Below are 19,101 nucleotides of genomic sequence, written 5' to 3' on the forward strand. Positions count from 1 at the left end.
AATTAATTTAATACTTGTAAGTTGCTTAAGTAGATTTTTGTTTAAACCAATCACTTAAGCAAAGTTTTTACTATTTTCTGTTTATTTTGATACAATAATATATTTTTGTTCAATAAATATACTGTCATTAAAATTGTATTTTAAATTCTAAAAAAAATGACAAAAGATTCAGCATTAATAAATATGATATGTTTTGATGTGACATGATTAATATAGTTTTAAATATAATGGTTTCATTAATAACATGGTGATCATATAAGATGGACAACCAAATTAACTCTTTCCCCTTCCTCATGATGCTAGAATATATTTTTGTTATTCTTTCTCTCTATTCTTTCTTTTGATTTATTGTTTGTTCAGATATTATTTAATGTCCCAATAATGCAGCATCCATTTATGATTTTAATAAATACAATCATATACACTGAATACCCCCACATGCATCAATGAACCTTGGGCGCCCATGACCCAACAGTTGTCCTTCCTTGCACCACTTTTGGAAGATACTAACCACTGTATACAGAGAATATCCCTCAAGATTTGTCATTTTGAAGATTATCTGACACATTACTATTTGACCTCGGTCAAAGTCACTCTGATATTTTCACTTGTAAATCGTTGTCCTCCGAAGACATGGAATTCAGGAACTAACTGCTTTCACTTGCTGCCTAATAAATCCCACCTAATTGACAAGTCCCAGTGTAATGATATATTCAATTTTATTAACTTTACCTGTCATTGGTTTAAATGTTTTGGCTGATCAGTGTATAGGCTTTTTCATGAGTTAACACTTAATAATGATTAGATTGAGTAAAGGAATAAGGGTATTTGGCGTTCTGTCCAAGTCGAGGGCTCTGAGCTCAGGAATTTGGCCCTATCCCAGAGTCCTCTCCTTGATCCCTTGCTGGGATAGAAATCATTCGAGAGTGAGGAGTAAGGGTGGCAGAGGGATGCGGAAAAACTGTAAAGGAACATAGGTGAGTTGGCTATCTATATAGGCCTCCTCTCCTGCTGATCAGGTAGATCATTTGAACATGTTCCTCCTGAACACTATTTTTAAAACATCATATCTCCAAAATACAACAGGCGGTAGACCTGGTATTCAGAAATTCATCAAATTGGACATTGTATTGCTATAAATGGACTTGTAAGACACGCTGCTGCACATGTTAAATACATGATTTAACCCCGTAGCAGATCTACACAGGTAGAGCTGGGGAAGGTGGAGGGCTTCTGAAAGTGCGCTGCAGACTGCTAACAGCACACTACCGGTATGTGTTTGAATGTTGACCTGCAGCCCATTGGCCGCTGATGCAACAGCAACCAATCAGCTGTGCTATGTAGTTAATGACGTGATCGCTACCAAATGAGTTAAATATTCATATAATATTCATGCATATTTTTCCTATTGAAAATGCATTTTCCCAAGCAGCTTTTCAAATGCCTCATTACCTTTCAATACAATTGTGCCAACCTGGCATGTCCATAAACGGTCCAAAATTTGTCATTAAATGGGTCACGCAGGTAGAACTCGACAAAATAATCACAAGGAAACTCACTAAACTTTTTTCCAAAACAAAATTATCTTGAAATTATGATCTGGTCTTCTATCTGGATTAAAATAGCTCCAAATATCAATAATAAAAAAATGTAAAAAAAAGATTGCAAATTTAATCAATGTAACTCTCTCATAATGCCATGATGTGGGATTTGCATAGGGCCGGGACCTCGCACCGCAATCTCTGTCCCGTTTACCAGCACAGATTAACATAACCAGACAGGTTAACAAACAAATAATTGAATAAATACACAACTCTGTGTGATTTATGTGTATGAAATGAAGCAGAGCAGCTGTACATGTTTCATTACAATGACAGAAAGTTCCTTAGTGGATGACAAGCATTTATCGATTTTCATGTTTGCTACTAAAGTATTTATGCCTCTTGTACTCTCCAGTTAATGGAAACCATCTGACGCCTCTAGTCCTTGGAGACGAACACAGAAAGAGGAGGGGTGAGCGGTGAGAACGACGAGGTCTCAAAGCAAGGGACATTTTGACCCCCACTGTGTGGCAGTTTTAGAAGAGATGGAGGCTATTTGCTGTGGTGTGTAGAAGCACAATAGAGGAATGAGTCACCATTAGGGTCTCCGGCCTGCTTTGTGATGGCTGCTACTCGAGTAATAAGAAGTGACTTGGGAGGTAATGCATTGTGTCAGCAGTGAAGAGTTCAGCTCCCAGTGGCAGTGGTGCTGTTTAGGCTTTGACTGCTTGGCTAACCTCCATAGTACCAGAAAAATCTTCCTCCAAACTCAGTCCAACAAACTTGTAAGATTGCAGGAAGAAAGAAATGGGTTTAAAAAGTAAAAGCCTCAAGGAAAATTGTATTACTCAGAAGTAACAAACTTGTGATCCAGTAATGTCTCCACAGAAGGGCTCACTGTAGCGGTGTAGTACTTTGTAAACATTTTGTTTCCTGGTGGACTGCTAACAACCTCTGAATCCTTACTTCCAGATGTTGCATAGCAGTTAGATATTATAAATTAAACTTAGGATTTTGTCAAGTATTTGTTTCTAAATTATACAGTTGTTGGTATAAAGTAAGAGTAGTGGAAACCAGGAATGGTGGTAACAACATTTATCCAAATTGAAGTTGTAGTAGATATTGGTCTTCCAACAAACTCTCATGGCAATGTGTACAGTAATTCTAAATATTTTACATTTTGGTGAATTGGTTCGTAATTTGTTTAAAATAAAACATTGCCATTGTTTACCTTTTCGTTCAATGAACTTAAGATCCACTGAAGTTAGGACTTGGGTGGAACATAATGCTTATATTTTTTTCTTCTAAAAAAACATATGATTTTTTTTTTTTAAATTAAAATTCTGAATTGATTATCATCTAGGAGGCACGCAAAGAGTGTTCCCTTTATAATCACTCAAAAGCTGTTACTTATCTTGGTTCATCGCGATGACGCAATCTCAAGAAGTTGACTTAAAATATTTAGTACCTGGTGTGTTGTGGGAATGGACCAGCCTAGTGACAAAGAGATTCAAAAAGGAAGTTGATCTGTTTTATGGGAATTCTAAAGGGTAATGAGACTGTGCCAACTTTAATGTATTGGAGGGGACATAGGAAAATGTGATGTCTTGATCAATGTGATTTTTGTTTAAAGGGTACATATCATGCTTTTAAATTTTTCCTTTTTACATATAAAACATACATTTGTGGTCTATATAAAGCGAAACTGCAATTCTTGGGTCTGAATTCCTCATTATTATAGCTCCACAGGCCCCTATTTTACTCCTTTTCTGATGTGCTTCTGTGAGTGACTCGTTTTGAAGCGGCCCCTTTAAATGCAAAGGAGCTGTGTCACACCCCGCCCGCTCTCCAGGGTGCTGAGTTGACAGTCGGTTCAACTCCACCCCGTTCGGCCATTTTTGTAGTTTGATTAGTGATATACGATCTTATAGCGTCACAGAACATTTATATTCACACAAAATGTCAACAACGGAATCAACAACAGAATTGTCAATCAAGCCTTACATGTTCGAGCCAGAGCCGGACCCGGAGCTAGTTGAACAAATAGACGACGAACCTGAAGAACAACGTCTGCATATGGATGTATCTCAATGGTATGTAACTATATTTACAGTAACTTCGCCATCCATGCCCACTGCTACAATACTGTATGTTTTACAACGACAATTTAACACTCACAAAACAAAATATAAGTTATATTATAAAAATTACGGTCTAATCTTACCACTAAAAATCTGTATGGATAATATGATAATATGATAATATGATACGTTTAGAAAAGCATCAGAAAACACAGCAGCTAAATGACCATTGATGAAACTCAAGAACAATAATACTTCAGACATGTAACGTTACTTCAAAAAAACAAAAACAAAGAAATACGAAGGCACTGCTAAACCATGACCACCATGTGTTTTAAGAAAGTAAACTATTTTTATTAAAGATATTTACAGCTTACCGAAGTGATCTGTTCGTCGTCTCCAAAGATAGATGGAATTGACCCCTCAATCAGACGAAGTCGATCGGCAAACCCTTCTTTATACTGGCCGAGGTTGTTGAAGTCGGAATCGTCGAAGTGCTTCGCGCACACGAAAATGACTTTACCAAAAGATGTGGGAACATTTCCTTGGTAAATAAAACTCAACCAGGCACTTCGAAGAGGTTCTGATGCTGGGAGACGGTGTAACGAAGCGTGTGGGTCACTACATCCAACAACCGAACATTTTGACTTGAGCTCTCGACACTTCTGCATCATTGAGCTTGGACTACAAAATCGGAGCGAGGAATAATAATGGCGGATTGATCGAAATGTTGGGCCGGTAGTCAATGTCCTTATTTGGTAGTTCCGCTGCAAATACTGTGACGTAATTGTTCAGAAAACGTCATAGAAAACAGAAAAATCTGAACTGGGTGAACAATAAGACCAAAACAGAATATAAAGATATAAACGAAACACCTGAAGAGAATAATTTCAACTTTTCTGCACTTTTAAACACTCCAAATATACAACAAAATGCATTTAAGGGCAAAAAAAGTGGTTTTAGCATGATATGTCCCCTTTAATATAATTCTTTTTGCACTAACTAAAATAACTAAAATGTATCTATGGCTCTAAATGTAGTCAAATGTGTTGTGTTCATTCCAGGGTTTTTTTTGTTACTGTTATAAGAAACTGTATCGTCTTGTTTTCCTTTTTTTTATGGTGCTGTCAACCTCCTATAAATTCAGTATATGTTTTGTCTAGTGAGAGTTGTTACTTATTGTACTCTGGAAAAGTGGTGCTGATTTTGGTCCTCTGTAAGTTTGAGAGGCTCAAGCATGATTATGTCCTTTTTGAATACTTGCTATTTTCTGTGATGTAACCTGAATGGAATACGATTTTTGGATCTTTGTTAACTTTGTTCAAATTTTTGCCCGTTTCCTCTCTAATGAGGCTTGATCACTTTTCTTTCTTGCGTAAGCAAGTTTCAATACAAACTGTCACAATTGAAGACCACTTTGCTCCCTGTTTATGGCGATAGACTAATTTTTTTATTGTGATTTGCTAATGCTCATGGCAGATCCATCACAAACACATTGCAAATAGAAACACTTGACACTCTCAAGAGCTCAAACACAGATTATGCACTAAATTGTTTGCCAAATCACCAATATGCTATGGTTACGGAGAAAACTGATCATAGACCAGCAGTTAAAAGCAGCTTTTCCCTCTCATGAAACTGTTGGATTACAGCAAAACCACATTTATATTCTATTCTTAATTGTCACAATATTTTAGTATTATTGTAGACATTGAGATTCGACCTATTTCAACAAGGTCCACTCACTTTAAAATTTCTGGTTCAGTAAATGAGCGCGTAGTGTTTCTTTACAAAGTAACATTGTCAACTACTGGCCTGGCAGCAGAATGCTGCTTTTTTGTCATTTTCGCAGATCCGTGTGAAAGGGGATTGTTTTGACAATGTGTTAGTATGTACGCAAAACCTTTCAAAAACGCAAAGGAAAAACTGTTCCGTTTTTAGCACATCATTGTTGTGTAAACATACCTCAAAATGGATCTACTATCAGCTAAGTCAGTGTTTCCCATTCTTGTTCTTGGAGGCATCCGTATCTGTTCTCCCTTATCTGGTGTGCCTCAGAAACAAGGCTGGGAAACACTGATCTTGAGTGGTTAAACCGAGGAGTGTTACAATTCAACCTCTGTTACAACCATCTCCATTATAAAATGAATTTGGATAGGTTGTTCTTGGAATAATTTTAGTAGCAAGTTTTGAGTTCATATTGATATCTATGACTTTTAATTGCAGACTTTGATACTTTTTTTTGTGTATGAAAGAAATGATCATTAGTAATTGAAAATTGTTATGGTTCTAGCCTGTGCTCCTTAATCTCTTAATGAAGTTTAAACACAGCACTGCATTCCTATGAAACAAATCTCTAATCGAACTCTCTTACAGCATTTTATTGGCTGACCAGTATATCAGCCCTAGTTAATTGATTAAAACGAGTGTTAATCCTCAGCAAATACGATAGTCCACAGAAATAGAAATGAGACCAATTAGCAAAACAGATTGCAATCCATGATTAGATATTGTGATCTTGAACACTTAGACAACATTAGAAAAAGCACAGGTCGCTCAAAACACATAACTATGTGGCTGAACACCTTTGTGGAATTTCAATCTTAGTGGAGGAGACATAAACTCTGGTTTGGCCACAGGGAAATGTAATAGATATCATTTTAGTTTTTTTTTTTTTTCAGGAATGAGTGATATGGGGTAATACTAAAATAAATTATTATTAATGATTTAGTGATGTTATTTTACATAACAGGTCTACCACAGCATGCACGTGGCATGATCTCCATGCCAATCTGATTTTAAAATATTTTAATGTTTTATATAATGCATTTTCAACTGCTTATGCATAATGCAAGCCTAGGTCGACTCTTGAGCAGTTATGAAATTATGTGATATCGTGGCTAAAGCAAGTTTATAAAATGGATAGTTATGCTTCTGAATTTTAATTTAGCAATATTGTTAGAACAATATATTATGTGTAAAAAGTTTTTTGATAAAAATAATTATTGAACTACTACGGAAAATAGCCACATAATGCAACATAAATATTAGATGACATGTCATACAACTCAATCTTTTGCTGGTGGATGCAATTGCCTCACGGATCATTACAATTGTGCAGTGTATACAAACGGGTGTTTAGGATAGTGCTGTGGTTGTTCCTGTATTTAGCTTTTTTGCAGAAAAAATTCAGGGGTAGCAATTAGACTTATAGCAACTACTGAAGGGTATGGAGCTTGTTTCTGCCTCTGAATAAAAATAAATAAATAAATAAATAAAAAAGGTGATTGCAACTTTTTATCTCACAATTCTGATTTTTTTTTCACAATTATGACTTTTTTTCTCAGAATTGCTTGATTTCTGTATATACTTGCAATTGCGAGTTATAAAGTCAGAATTTCAAGATATAAAGTTGCAATTGTACGTTATAAAGTCAGAATTGTGTGATATAAACTTGCAATTGTGAGTTATAAAGATAGAATTGCTTTAGATTACAGCCCGGACAGTACTGTGTAATTAAGAGGAATTTACAATGTAACTTTCTGTAATTATAGTGTAGCAATAAAGTACTTTAATGTAAGTATGAGGGAACAATATTTAAATTTTGGGGAATAAAGGGGTAACAACCAGGAGAATTAAAAAAAATATTCATACTCTAAATATTATAGAACTAAGGGGTACTTATTCTACTATTGTGATACAACAATCTTACATTTGGGAGCAATTTGTAATTTTTTAATAACTGTGTACCAATACATACTGTGTAATTGCTCCCTTTTTGTAATAATTGTGTACCAATACATACTGTTTAGTCTTTTTAAAAATGACAGGGTACATATCTGTGCATTTATATAATATTTGTTTTTTTTGTTTGTTTTTTTTATCGCTAAAGTGCAGATGTTTAAGTTTGGGCTAACATGTTTCAAGGCGAGAAAAGCTAAGACTATTGCAATTTTTTTTAAATACTGGGAAATATATCTTGTTTGATGTGGTTACAGGGTAAGTGGTGCTTGTATCTACATGGAACAAGGGGGTAACAAGCACCACCATGAAACAAGAATATCTTTCTCCAATATTTAAGCAAAATTTGCAATAGTTTTCGTTTTCAGTGCATTTTTGTTAAAAAGATTACTTTACAAATGCATAGATATGTACCCTGTAATTTTTAAAAAGGCTTTACAGTATGTACTGGTTCACCATTATTACAAAAAGGTACGCAGTAAATTGCTCCCAAATGTAAGATTGTTATATCATAATAGTAGAATAAGTACCCCTTAGTTCTATAATACTTACAGTATAAATATTTTTTTTAATTCTCCTGGTTGTTACCCCTTTATTCCCCAACCTTAAAATATTGTTCCCTCATACTTATATTGTAAGTACGTTATAGGTACACTATAATTACCGAAGGTTACACTGTAAAATCGCTTTAATTACGCATTACTTTCCGGGCTGTAATCTAAAGCGTTACCCTGACTTTATAACTCACCCTTATAACCGTGCAATTCTGAGCAAAAAAGTCCGAATTATGAGATGTAAACTCACAATTGTGAGGAAAAAAAGTCGGAATTGTGAGATAAAAAGTAGCAATTCTCATTTAAATAGTTTTATTCCGTGGTAGAAACAAGCTTTCATGGAAAGGTTTTGACTTTCGACTGAAAATGTATGTTTTTTTCCGTAGTTGTGATCTTTGAAAGATCCTCTTTCTATGTTTCAGTAACTCCTCAAAGTACTGGGGCGTTCGTCTGCTAGCTACGGGAATGGATAATGAACATAAAGCTAATCTTGTGGCACAACATTCATTTTTCTTCGTAGCAGCGAACAGCAGCTTGTCTTAGGCGCGGAGGTGTGCTGCCTTTTCTAGAGCACGTAATCCCTCAGGCGAAAAGAACCTTTGGGGTATTTGAATGTTTTAATTTCCATATATATTTAATTTTGTCGTCTGACACACTTTTCCTTTCTCAGTTTCGTGACTCACCAATAAGCATTCCACAAAGAAATACCACATATAAGTTAACTAGCAAACATAAGTCACTCTGTGGTATTCTGGCCTTACCAGAACTCCTCAACCTAGTTTTTTTACATGTTTTATATAGTTCAAGACATAAACCAAGGGACACAGACCATCAAAAGACAGCTCTAATTCCTCTGTTCTGTTATGTTGTATGGGGAGAATGTTTTTCGGATATGAAAAAATATAGTTTTACCAGAGCGTTTTGTTTAGCAAAAAATACTTTGAATGGTTTAAGACTAGACTGAGTGAAGAGCCGCTCTGGTGTTAAATAGCAGCTGGAAGGAGAGCAAGATCTTTTTGAACTACTTTTTTGAAGTTGAAATGCTGTTCAAAACATGTAGGCCAGTGATAAGCTTATGTGCAGAAATATTGAAAAATAACAAACAATGTCTTTGAATGGTCTTCAATTAGGAGCTTTTCCAACCCGAACTCATGGGAAAATGTAACAATTTTACGAGGTGGCGATTTTGAATACATTTAAAACAAGTACGCATGAGGGCACACCGCTAAATATAACCGTCACTGTGGGTAAGCAGATTGTACAAAAACACACAAGTGAGATTGTATGAATTCATATGAATTATAGTCACCAATTTAGCAAAATGTAAAATGGTTACGAATTGCCAAGCTATTATGTTTCTCTGCAAACACCGACATGGTAAAGCAGTTCAATTTTTGTTCATTGCATTTCAGGTCAATATCAGTTTAACATTTTTTTTTTATTTATTTTTTTTATTTTATATATTTGCATAGTTTTGAATAACCATACAGCCTGCTTGTGTATTGAAGCCATTATCTGTGTATATAGTTGTATGCAATGACAAAAATTGTCTGTTTCTGTATCTGTATTTCAATATGATGTGGGTGGGGCCTAAACTACAAGTGTGAAATCTATCATATTCGTCAGACACAAACTGTTCCCTCAAACCATACACCGTGTGCTGCATACTATTGTACTGTATATCTTGCTCAGAAGTTAAAACACTAATAGACTTTACAAAAGTGGAAACTACGTAAGATTCAGTGTCTCAGTAAGTATAACATTATACGTTTCTGACATTTATGAGACGGACACAATAAAAAGCCAACCTGGTCATTTTTGGCTCTGGGAATTTACATCATCCACTGGACAAGAGTGACCTCAGGCGAGGGCAAAATTGCATACAAAAATGTGGGTTGGTTGGCTGATCAAAAATAATGACCTCAAGAGGAACTCTATAATGAGTCGGAGCACTTTTCCCTATCTAAACATGCCACGCATGGCTGAACGCATTCATATTCCGCCCAGTCTTGTAATACACAGAGTTACTCTGCAGAGGCAAATCCCATAAACAGAAAGTTGCTGTGGACAAGAAGAGAATCTCAAGGACACAAAGTCAAATCTAAAGGCTTTTAGTCTCACCGGATGTACTGGAGGTGTTGCTAATCAAACAAATATTATGTTTTGCCAGTTTTATATAGAAGATCAAGAAATAATGATTTTGGTGATAGTCTGATCATTTGCTTACAACATGAATACAAAGTTTTAAAAAAGCTGAAAAATAGATATACATTAGATCCCAGAGAACATGCATACTAATAAAATCGATGCACTGACATCACTTTGGATGAAATTGTCTACCAACTGGATAAATGTATGAAATGTGAGATTGCTTTCCCATACCAGAGCTTGTGAAAGAATAGTGTCATGAAATCAACACAGACCCTATTTACTTATGTTACAGCTTATGCCTTTTAAAAGTATGTGTTTGTGTTTCTGAGTGTTTCTGTTGCAGGAGAAGGTGTGGCCTGCACTCAGAGCAGAGATTCTGATTGGTCTGATCCTGATTGGTCTAATTTTGGTTCCATTGAAAAGGACCACCCCAAACACTCTATGGAGGCCAAATGCGTGACATTTGTTTTGCTCTGTCTTGATTTCCTTTGTGATTGTGTGCCTTTTGTGAAACTTGCTTTTGTTCATTCGATTTATAACTCTTAGGTTGTTTTGAATTACTTTGGCCTTCAGTTGTATTGTGTAAATATTATTCGTAAATTCTCAATTTTCTCAATGCTCAATTCAGGGGAAGTAGGGAGTGTGACGCCATTTTATTTGCATATATCTTTAATCTATTTTTTGGGTTAAGGAGTTAGGGAAGTTGCGTTGTATATTTCTTTTGATGTGATTTTTATTTTTTTCAGAGAATTTAGACGGTCCTAAACTAGTTATTTTTGTGTATTATGTTGGCCTTGTCCACTCCTGAATTTAAACCCTTTGTTTCTGGTTTTCACTATATGTTTGTTAATAAATGTATATCAAATTATATCTTTGTGAGTGAGCGTACATTAATTTATGTTGCGGCTGGCCCTAGACCGTCGTAACACTTAATATACTTATGGTGCATGATTTTTTGATATATTATTGCACATTCTGCTATGTGAAAGCCACATGTCACAAACCAATAAATTGATGATTGATACATTGAGTTTTGCCCTACGTATTTTCTTGTTAAACATCATGTTTCACTAAGAATGTCATCGATTCAGATTACAGGGAAGAAATGAGATGTGAACACTGCTTTCCAACATAAAGGCAGCTGTACGTAAGTATCAAGAAAAGACCAATCAGAATTCAGCATGCAAATAAATCAAATTAAATAAACCAATTTCAATTCACTGACGTCTTTTCTCTCAGGTGGAAGGCAGGAGATTCTAATGTAAGTCAATGAGATGAGTGACAAAAAAATGGATAGTGCAACTAATGCTAATATTATCTACAAAATAGAGTATTATTTACAAAAAATGTTTTAAAAGAGTTTGAAGCTGAATTATTTGTAAAAACACTGCAGGAAAAAAAGCACATTGTTTTTTTGTAATACCAATTATAACACTGCCAAGATTAAATCATTAATCTTTAACCTGTGCAAAACTGAAATCTCAATTTAAAAAGGTCTCAGCAGTGCAGTGTTGTGTATACTAGATTCTATTTCACAAGCTCCAAGAGTTGAGTAAGTCTTTGAGAACTCTTCAGGATGAGAAGGTTGCCTTAGCAAACTCACCCGATGACATGAGGCTGCTCGGTGGTGAGAAGAGCGAGTGGTGACTTGTCCCTCTCGATGAGCCAGACGGTGTAACGTCCACCCTGCCTGGGGTGCAAAAACACTGTGATATCCAGACCACAGGGCCGGTGGGTGGCACGTAGCCAAGGGCTCATAACCCAAGGTCCCGTCAGAGCTGAGCCATTCACTGGGAGAAACCGCCCTGGAGAAACAAACAAAGAGAAATATCTATTTATGTCAGAGAACAAGCGATTGTTCCTTTGGCCCTGTTGTCACTCGGTTGTGTTTTGAGAGTCTACAGGCGGGTAAATGTATGGGCTTTTGCAGATCTTTCAATCTAATGGATGAAATAAGCTCACTCAATTTTCATAAGAAGACGACTGGAAACAACGGAGAAAACACATGGAGAGCAGCAGCATTCATTTCTGTTCTGATAGATGCAACACCAGCCATAACGTGGTGAATGTGTGTTAGAAATCAGGAATGGTGAGAGAACATTGCGCTTGGTATGATTTTCATCTTCAAACCAAACTTGGGTCTTTAGCAAACAAAGTTTAAATCCCGTCTAGCTAGCACACTCTCCATAATGTTCACGTAGTAGTTCAGTAGGCGGAGATTAGACGTCTACGAGTATTTACACTACGAAAACAACCCGATAAAATATGTTTTCAACTGGAAGTGGTTGAAAGTGGACAAGCTCAAAAACGTTTCAAAATTGTATAGTTTTAGAAATTGAGTTCTCAACTATGTTTAATGAGATATCTCAAACTTTTTCTTAAAATTGTTTCCATACCCCATGTCTGTGGCAGAAAAAAGTGTTTTGCAATACAAGATTGCAAGACAAAGAGAGTACATTATACCAAAATTCTTAAGAAATATCACATGTTGACAAAAAATAAAGATATCAAAATATGGTAACACTTTAGTTGAGGGTCCAATTCTCACTATTAATTTGATTAATAGCATGCTGTTTATTAGTACATATAAAGCACATATTAATGCCTTATTCTGCATGACCACATTCTACATCTCTTATTCTTACCCAATACCTAAACTTAACAACTACCTTACTAACTATTAATAAGCAGTAATTAGGATTTTACTGAGGCAAATTTCTTAGTTAATAGTTAATAGAGAGAATTCATAACCTAAAGTGTGATCCAATATACAAACACACAAAACAGCTAAGCTCTGATAATGTGCTCTTGAAAAAATAATATGCAAATGCAATCCAATGTTTGAGTTCATATTAAGAAATATAATTTTAGTCTTTAGTTCGTTAAAAAACAAAAAACAAAAAAAACTACAGTTTATAACATTGTTGAGATTTCTGGAGATATTTTCTCAGGTTAAACATCTGAGATACTGGAGATGTCAAAATAAGGAGAAACAATTGAGATATTAAAGAATACTTGTCTTTGATTTTTCTTTGCAGTGGGCGCTACAAATACATTTTAGAGCAATCAGCGGTCATCGTGGTAACACCTACAGGCAGCTCATTTCTGTGCTGCTTGTTACAGTCTTCTTGAATTCAGAAAGACAAAAACTATAAAGGTACTTTTGGTGCAAAACCACTGAGCACCTGTGACAGTGGAATTTGTAGTTGTAGAGAATAGCCACACAAGTGTATGTCAATTTGAAGTCACAGAGAAAAATATTTAAAGTTTTGCAAACTTGTATACTTTTTTTCTCTCCCACAAAGACAACACACCCGTTACACCTTCATAAATTCTTCACTTCAGGTGCACAAATCCTTTTCTACGAATTACAAATTAAGAAACTCATACACTCAAATTTTTTGCTACAGTTGCTGTAGTGAATATGGTGCAAAACACATTCACATAACCGTATCAAAAGTCATAGACAAAATTTGCACATCCTCAAATTATTATGTGCATTCATGCATGAAAGTTGCACACTTGTATACTATTTTGTCACAAATTCATTGCTTTTCTTGGATATGTTTATAGCACAATCCCAAGTCCATAACTACAACTGATTGAATCTGCCGCTTAGAGTCTTAAACTGTGTTTTTTCGCTAACAAAAAACAAGTTCCACATGCTATCACTTTTACACCATATATCTGAAATGTGGAGCGAAAGTTATTTGTGCTCTTGGCGGGCACGGTTCAGAGATCAGAGAAATTTGGCCAATCAAAGGAGCTTATTTGAGGGTCTGGATGATGGGGCGACACGTGCGCAATACACAATACTTTGTGTTTGATTTTGTTCTACGCTGTTTGGCTATTCTCGTGTGGCAGTATTACAGAAATATTAAGGGCTAGCTCTAGAATCACATCTTATCTGTTTAGTAACCATGGCGAATTCAGTTAGGATCTATTGACTAAAGTTTTATTGAACTTAAAACACAGAATAGATGGACTGTTACTGTTTACAAACAAATGCTCCGCAGTTTTACATTAGCTCTTGATTCATATTTGACATGGATCAGTACAAACTCAGGATTTTACCGAAGTTAGGATCAATTTATTTTAATTCAGTACAACAGCGGATAAACATTTTGAAGAATGGCCATGTTGACAATTAAATATCCTTTTTTATATAATGAGATGATTTGTTGTTCAATACGTTCCAAGAAAATTGATTTGGCAAAGTTCATTTGCTTTACAAAACTGACATGCTAGAGTTGCCACGCTAAATTTGACTGGAAGGGTTACAATTACGGTTATTTTTGTCAGTAATGACTCGTTAGATCCAGCGTTAATTTTGGCAGCCATTTTTGATTTAGTCTTAGTCTTAATCTTCAGACGAAAATGCTTATTGGTCTAATGCTTTCTGTACACCTAAAGACTTTGAAAAGATTTAGAAAAGACTTTATAAGATTATCAGCTCACATCTAAAGACTTGGGTTCACAGTTTTTAGTCTCAGACTAAAGACTTATGATAATATCAAATATGTTTGATATGAAAGACTAGAGAAAGACTGGCACAAATCGGGTCGCCGACTGCAGATTATCACCTCATATTTAACGATCGAGACGACGGGAGCGCGCCGAGACTCCAGTAAGATTCCTAAAGATTGCCGGTCTTTAGTCTGGGACTGTGAAAATCCTTTGGTGTAGGCCCGGCATTAGTCACATTTTAGTCTTTTTGTCTTTCATAGTTTTAGTCTAGTTTTAGTTGATGAAAAGTCATTGGATTTTTTGTCAACTTTTAGTCAAACTGCAGTTACCAACATTAATTTTGGTAGCTATTTATCTGTAGTCTTTAGACAAAAAATGTCATTATCATTTTTCTCTCTAGGCCAATTCAATTAAGCTTATGAGGAATTTAAATGAAGGTAACAGGCTGTATTGACATTTCACTCTTTAGAAGTAGCACTTCTACATATCCCTTTTCCTTAGCGCAGTGGTTGTTCAGTGGACAATATTTGCCCCCTTTAATCGATGTTTCCAGTTAATTGTTTTAACCTTTATAAATACCTTTATAAAAATAAATAATGCTTTAAATAAATCAATGTTCAATAAATATGCAATGATGGTAAAAACAAAGTGATACTTTTAATATTATATTGAAATCGTCAGTAGGTGGTCGGCAAGTCACTGTCTTTATGAGTGAGTCATTGAGTCATTCATTTATTCAGTAACGAAGCAAGTGGCTGTATTTATGAACGGATCATTGAATCTTACGATTCGTTCAAAGCCACAGATTCGTTCACCTATCACCTCTGTGTGCTGCAGTTCTGCTTTGGCTTTCGTTGCGAAATAGAGCAGTGAGCCTACTGACAATACTGTTTTAAATGTAGTACATCACCTAATGTTACCCTTTTGTTTGTTGAACTGTTGTATAAAATCAATGTCACTTTTGAAATCGTGTGGATATTCAGGAAACATTGCATTCTTGCTCGCATAATATGATCAACATTAAAAACACTGCTGGATATCATCCTGCATTTTGATCGCAGATTTATTCACACAAACAGTGCAAGCGGCTCGTGACAGAACACAGACCGACCGAATGACACTTTAATTTAAGTAGAAAATCTCAAATGAAGATCGTTGAACTCAAGCTTGTCTGTGTTTTCAGATCATCTTCAGCAGTGTAGAGAGCACGCGCGCCCATGGTTGCCTGATACTATTGAAAAGACCAGGTAGAAAACGTGTTTTTTTAACAGAAAAGCTCTAACTGGGGTTTAAATGATTGGAAAATCAGAAAACAGTAAACATGAACGCTCGTAAAAAAAAAAAAAAGAAGTCAATGTGTTGTCGTCTCCTTTAAACGAAGTGATTTTGTTTCACTTGTTTTTTTTTTTTTTTAAACACATTTCAGTCTCGTCTTTTTACGTCAACGATATCCCAGACAGCTACATAGTATCAGGCCAGATCCGGCCCACATCTGGTACACCTGGAATCCACACAGCCCGGATGTGGGCCGGATCTGGGCCAACACTGTTGCTGTCTGGGATTGCATGTGTTGATGCGTCACAGATACCGTTTAATGACATTCAGGGAAAAAAAAGGTTGTCAACGAAGATTTTTCATCATAGTTTTCGTTAACAAAATTAACACTAGATCTTGCATTCTGTCTGATTTAAATCACATACAGAGATAAAGTTGTGTGATACGATTACATTTATTTGACTGAATTATATAAAAAAGTAACTTATAGCCAATGGAATATGACAAAACGGATTAATTTCTTTAGCTCAAATCAGGTTTTCAGGTTGGTCTAGCAAGGTTTTGGCAATAATGTGATAGTTTTTTTAAACTGAAATACCAAGACTTTCTTTCAACACATACATTTTTAAATAAGTAGCCTGTTTCCTTTTCATACTGTCTCTGTGCACTTCTCAGGGACTATGCGGGAATCTGGAAAGTGAAATGCATAGATCGGTAGCCCAGGCAGCAGACACTGAGCCCATGTAGCGCCAAAATAGATGAGTGAGGGGAGGAAAATGACAACACACCAGAGGAAAACGAAATAAATAATGAAAGAGAGGAGAAAAATCAAAGCTCTTTCTGTGGGCTTTGATTTAGAGTCCTCCCTCTCAACAGCCTCATTCAGCTCTCTCAATCAGGACATTTTCCACAGGGCCAGAGCACGAAAAAAAGACAAAAGAAACCTTCTTTTGATAGAAAAGGAATGAAAACAGCATCAGTGAAAAGATGGAGGGAAAATGTCCCGGAATGTAGCATTTTCATTATTCACAGTGTTATCTGAATCCAGCAAGGAGTTGTTAAAGCATCATATTTTTCGGGTTGAATTTGTTCTAGAGAAATTGAGAGGAATTGTTAGGCATCATTTACTTATGAACTCTGAAGTTAAAATATTGCTCCAAATATAAAAAATGTAATGCATGCCATAGGTAGCCAAATGTGCATCATGAATAATAATAATAATATTTAACAATAGGGAGCATAATAATAAACAGCAGGGAATTGTTGTTTAAACTTCCCTTAAAATTATTATTTAACATAACAGTTTCTTTTTTTATAACTTTTTTAACTTTCTTTTTCATAAACCTGGTTAAAAAATAACATTCTTTTAATGTTTGAAATAATTAAAGTTTAAGGATGAATGGCTTTCACAATCCCCAGTTTGTTGAAATTCTTTAGGCATATCTTAAACATGCTGTGCACTTCAGAAGTAAGTAAGTAATAATGGACCGCATGTTTCTGTAACTGACTACAGGGTACTTGAGGTTTTGATTTCTGTTGAAAGTGTATTATTAAACTGTTTTTTTTTAACTGTGTTAAAATTCAATGAAACATATCAAGATTAAATATAGTCACAGCAGGATTTGTGCTAACTTCTCCACACTTAGAAAACCAACTGAGCGTGTAATTTGACTACGGTTTCCTCAACTTTTGAATACCACTTTAACCTCTTGATGAAAGCATTACAAAACCAAACACTAGTCTTGCTGCTCACTGATGCACTACTGAGTTCTTTCTTAAAAATGTATTTTTGGCCAGCACCTGTGGTCGGTGAATATACCCGAGCGGCAATTGTCTGAAAGTCCCCAAACCTTAATTGTTAAAACATATTAAGCACTTCTTATTTAATATTCTCAAGTCATGTCTTAAACTCCCCAGCCAGAATAAATGCGTATGAAGCATAGCTGAAATAAGGAAAATACATTTGCACAAGAAAACATACAGTACATAATTAAATATGTATATAGTTTAGTCATGAAATCTAGAAGATAGGACCTTCCGTCAAAGAAACAAGTGAATCGGTATACCAATATTATTGTTATTGATTTATTTTTTTGGTATAAAGTTATAGTTATTGTGTAGCAGGACGTGTGTTTCCCATTAGGGATAAAAGATAATTACTAACAACAGGCTTATAAGGCTTTCTCTTCATATATTTACACTTGCAATCATCTTCTGACTACCTGAGAGACTTGAGAAAATATTGAGCAAATATTCAATAAAACAATAAGCCCATATTCAATAGGTTTTGTGGTAAATTCTTGAAATTTCTCTGTTTTAAATGTTTCAGTTCAGTGGAACGAGGGACCACAAAACTATGGAAAAGATTGAAGATATACGTCTAAACCGTTACATTGTGAAAGCTTCCGGGGCTTCTTTAATTTTTCAATTATAGTGTGACTCTAAATATATTGGTTGGCAAGTTTCTGGGAACTTGCAAAATGTGGTATGTATTGTGTGATAATTGAATGCTTATATGAAAAAATGCTATGGTCATTAGTTAAATATACATGGATATTTAAAAAAAAAAACTGCTCAATGAAGTTCTTTATTTCCACAGGGACTTTCTTTGGGGCTTGATGGCTTGGCTCGCACACGCAGCAGTGAATAAGTCTCAGTCCAGTGCACAAATCTGAGTGCGGAGGGCATGTATGATGCAGTTGAATGCTTTTCAATATTTTTCATTTATTTAAATGTGCCTTGCATATCAAAATAACTGTTCAACAAAAGAAAGCATTGACGTGACATATGATTCATTAAGTAAAAAAAAAAAAAACAACAACAACGACATATTATGCCCCTTTTTAGAAGATGTATGGTGTCCCCAAAATGTGAATTTCAGCTCAAAATACCCCCCAGGTCATTTATCATATATAGCTTGTCAAAATTGCCCCTTTTTGGGTGTGAACCGTTGAGTGTCCTTTTAAATGCAAATTAGCTAAATGCAAATGAGCTGCTTTTCCGCTTCCCGTTCAGAAGATGGCCGATCCTTTACACAAGCTTCGGATACTCTGGCAAATAACAAAACATCCAAATAATCTCTCTTTGTGCAGCCCTACGGAGAGAAAAGAGGTGGTTGCAACTTTTAGACGGCACCTGGACGTTTCTGAAAGGTTAGTGGATATTTATGTAGTTGTTATCCACAACTTATGTATTCTAAAGCCCGCCCCCCTCGTAACCTGATTGGTTAAAAGGTAGTTTGTGACATAAGAAACACACGTGATTTCAAACCGCGTTTTTGAGTCTTTTTTA

The 19,101-nt window shown here is 35.5% G+C and overlaps 1 protein-coding gene across 2 annotated transcripts in view; it reads right to left on the reverse strand.

Moving 5' to 3' along the window:
- Positions 1-19,101, reverse strand: part of alk (ALK receptor tyrosine kinase) — a 510,023-nt gene that overhangs the window by 201,025 nt on the left and 289,897 nt on the right. For both annotated transcript variants that reach the window (XM_077238337.1, XM_077238336.1), the window contains one exon: positions 11,672-11,873. In XM_077238337.1, coding sequence (XP_077094452.1) covers positions 11,672-11,873 — 202 coding nt within the window. The remainder of the gene's footprint in view (positions 1-11,671; positions 11,874-19,101) is intronic.

The sequence above is a fragment of the Siphateles boraxobius genome, unplaced genomic scaffold (assembly GCF_051911475.1).
Source record: "Siphateles boraxobius isolate OS27281-9 unplaced genomic scaffold, OSU_SipBor_1 22, whole genome shotgun sequence".
Classification (NCBI taxonomy): Eukaryota; Metazoa; Chordata; class Actinopteri; order Cypriniformes; family Leuciscidae; genus Siphateles; species Siphateles boraxobius.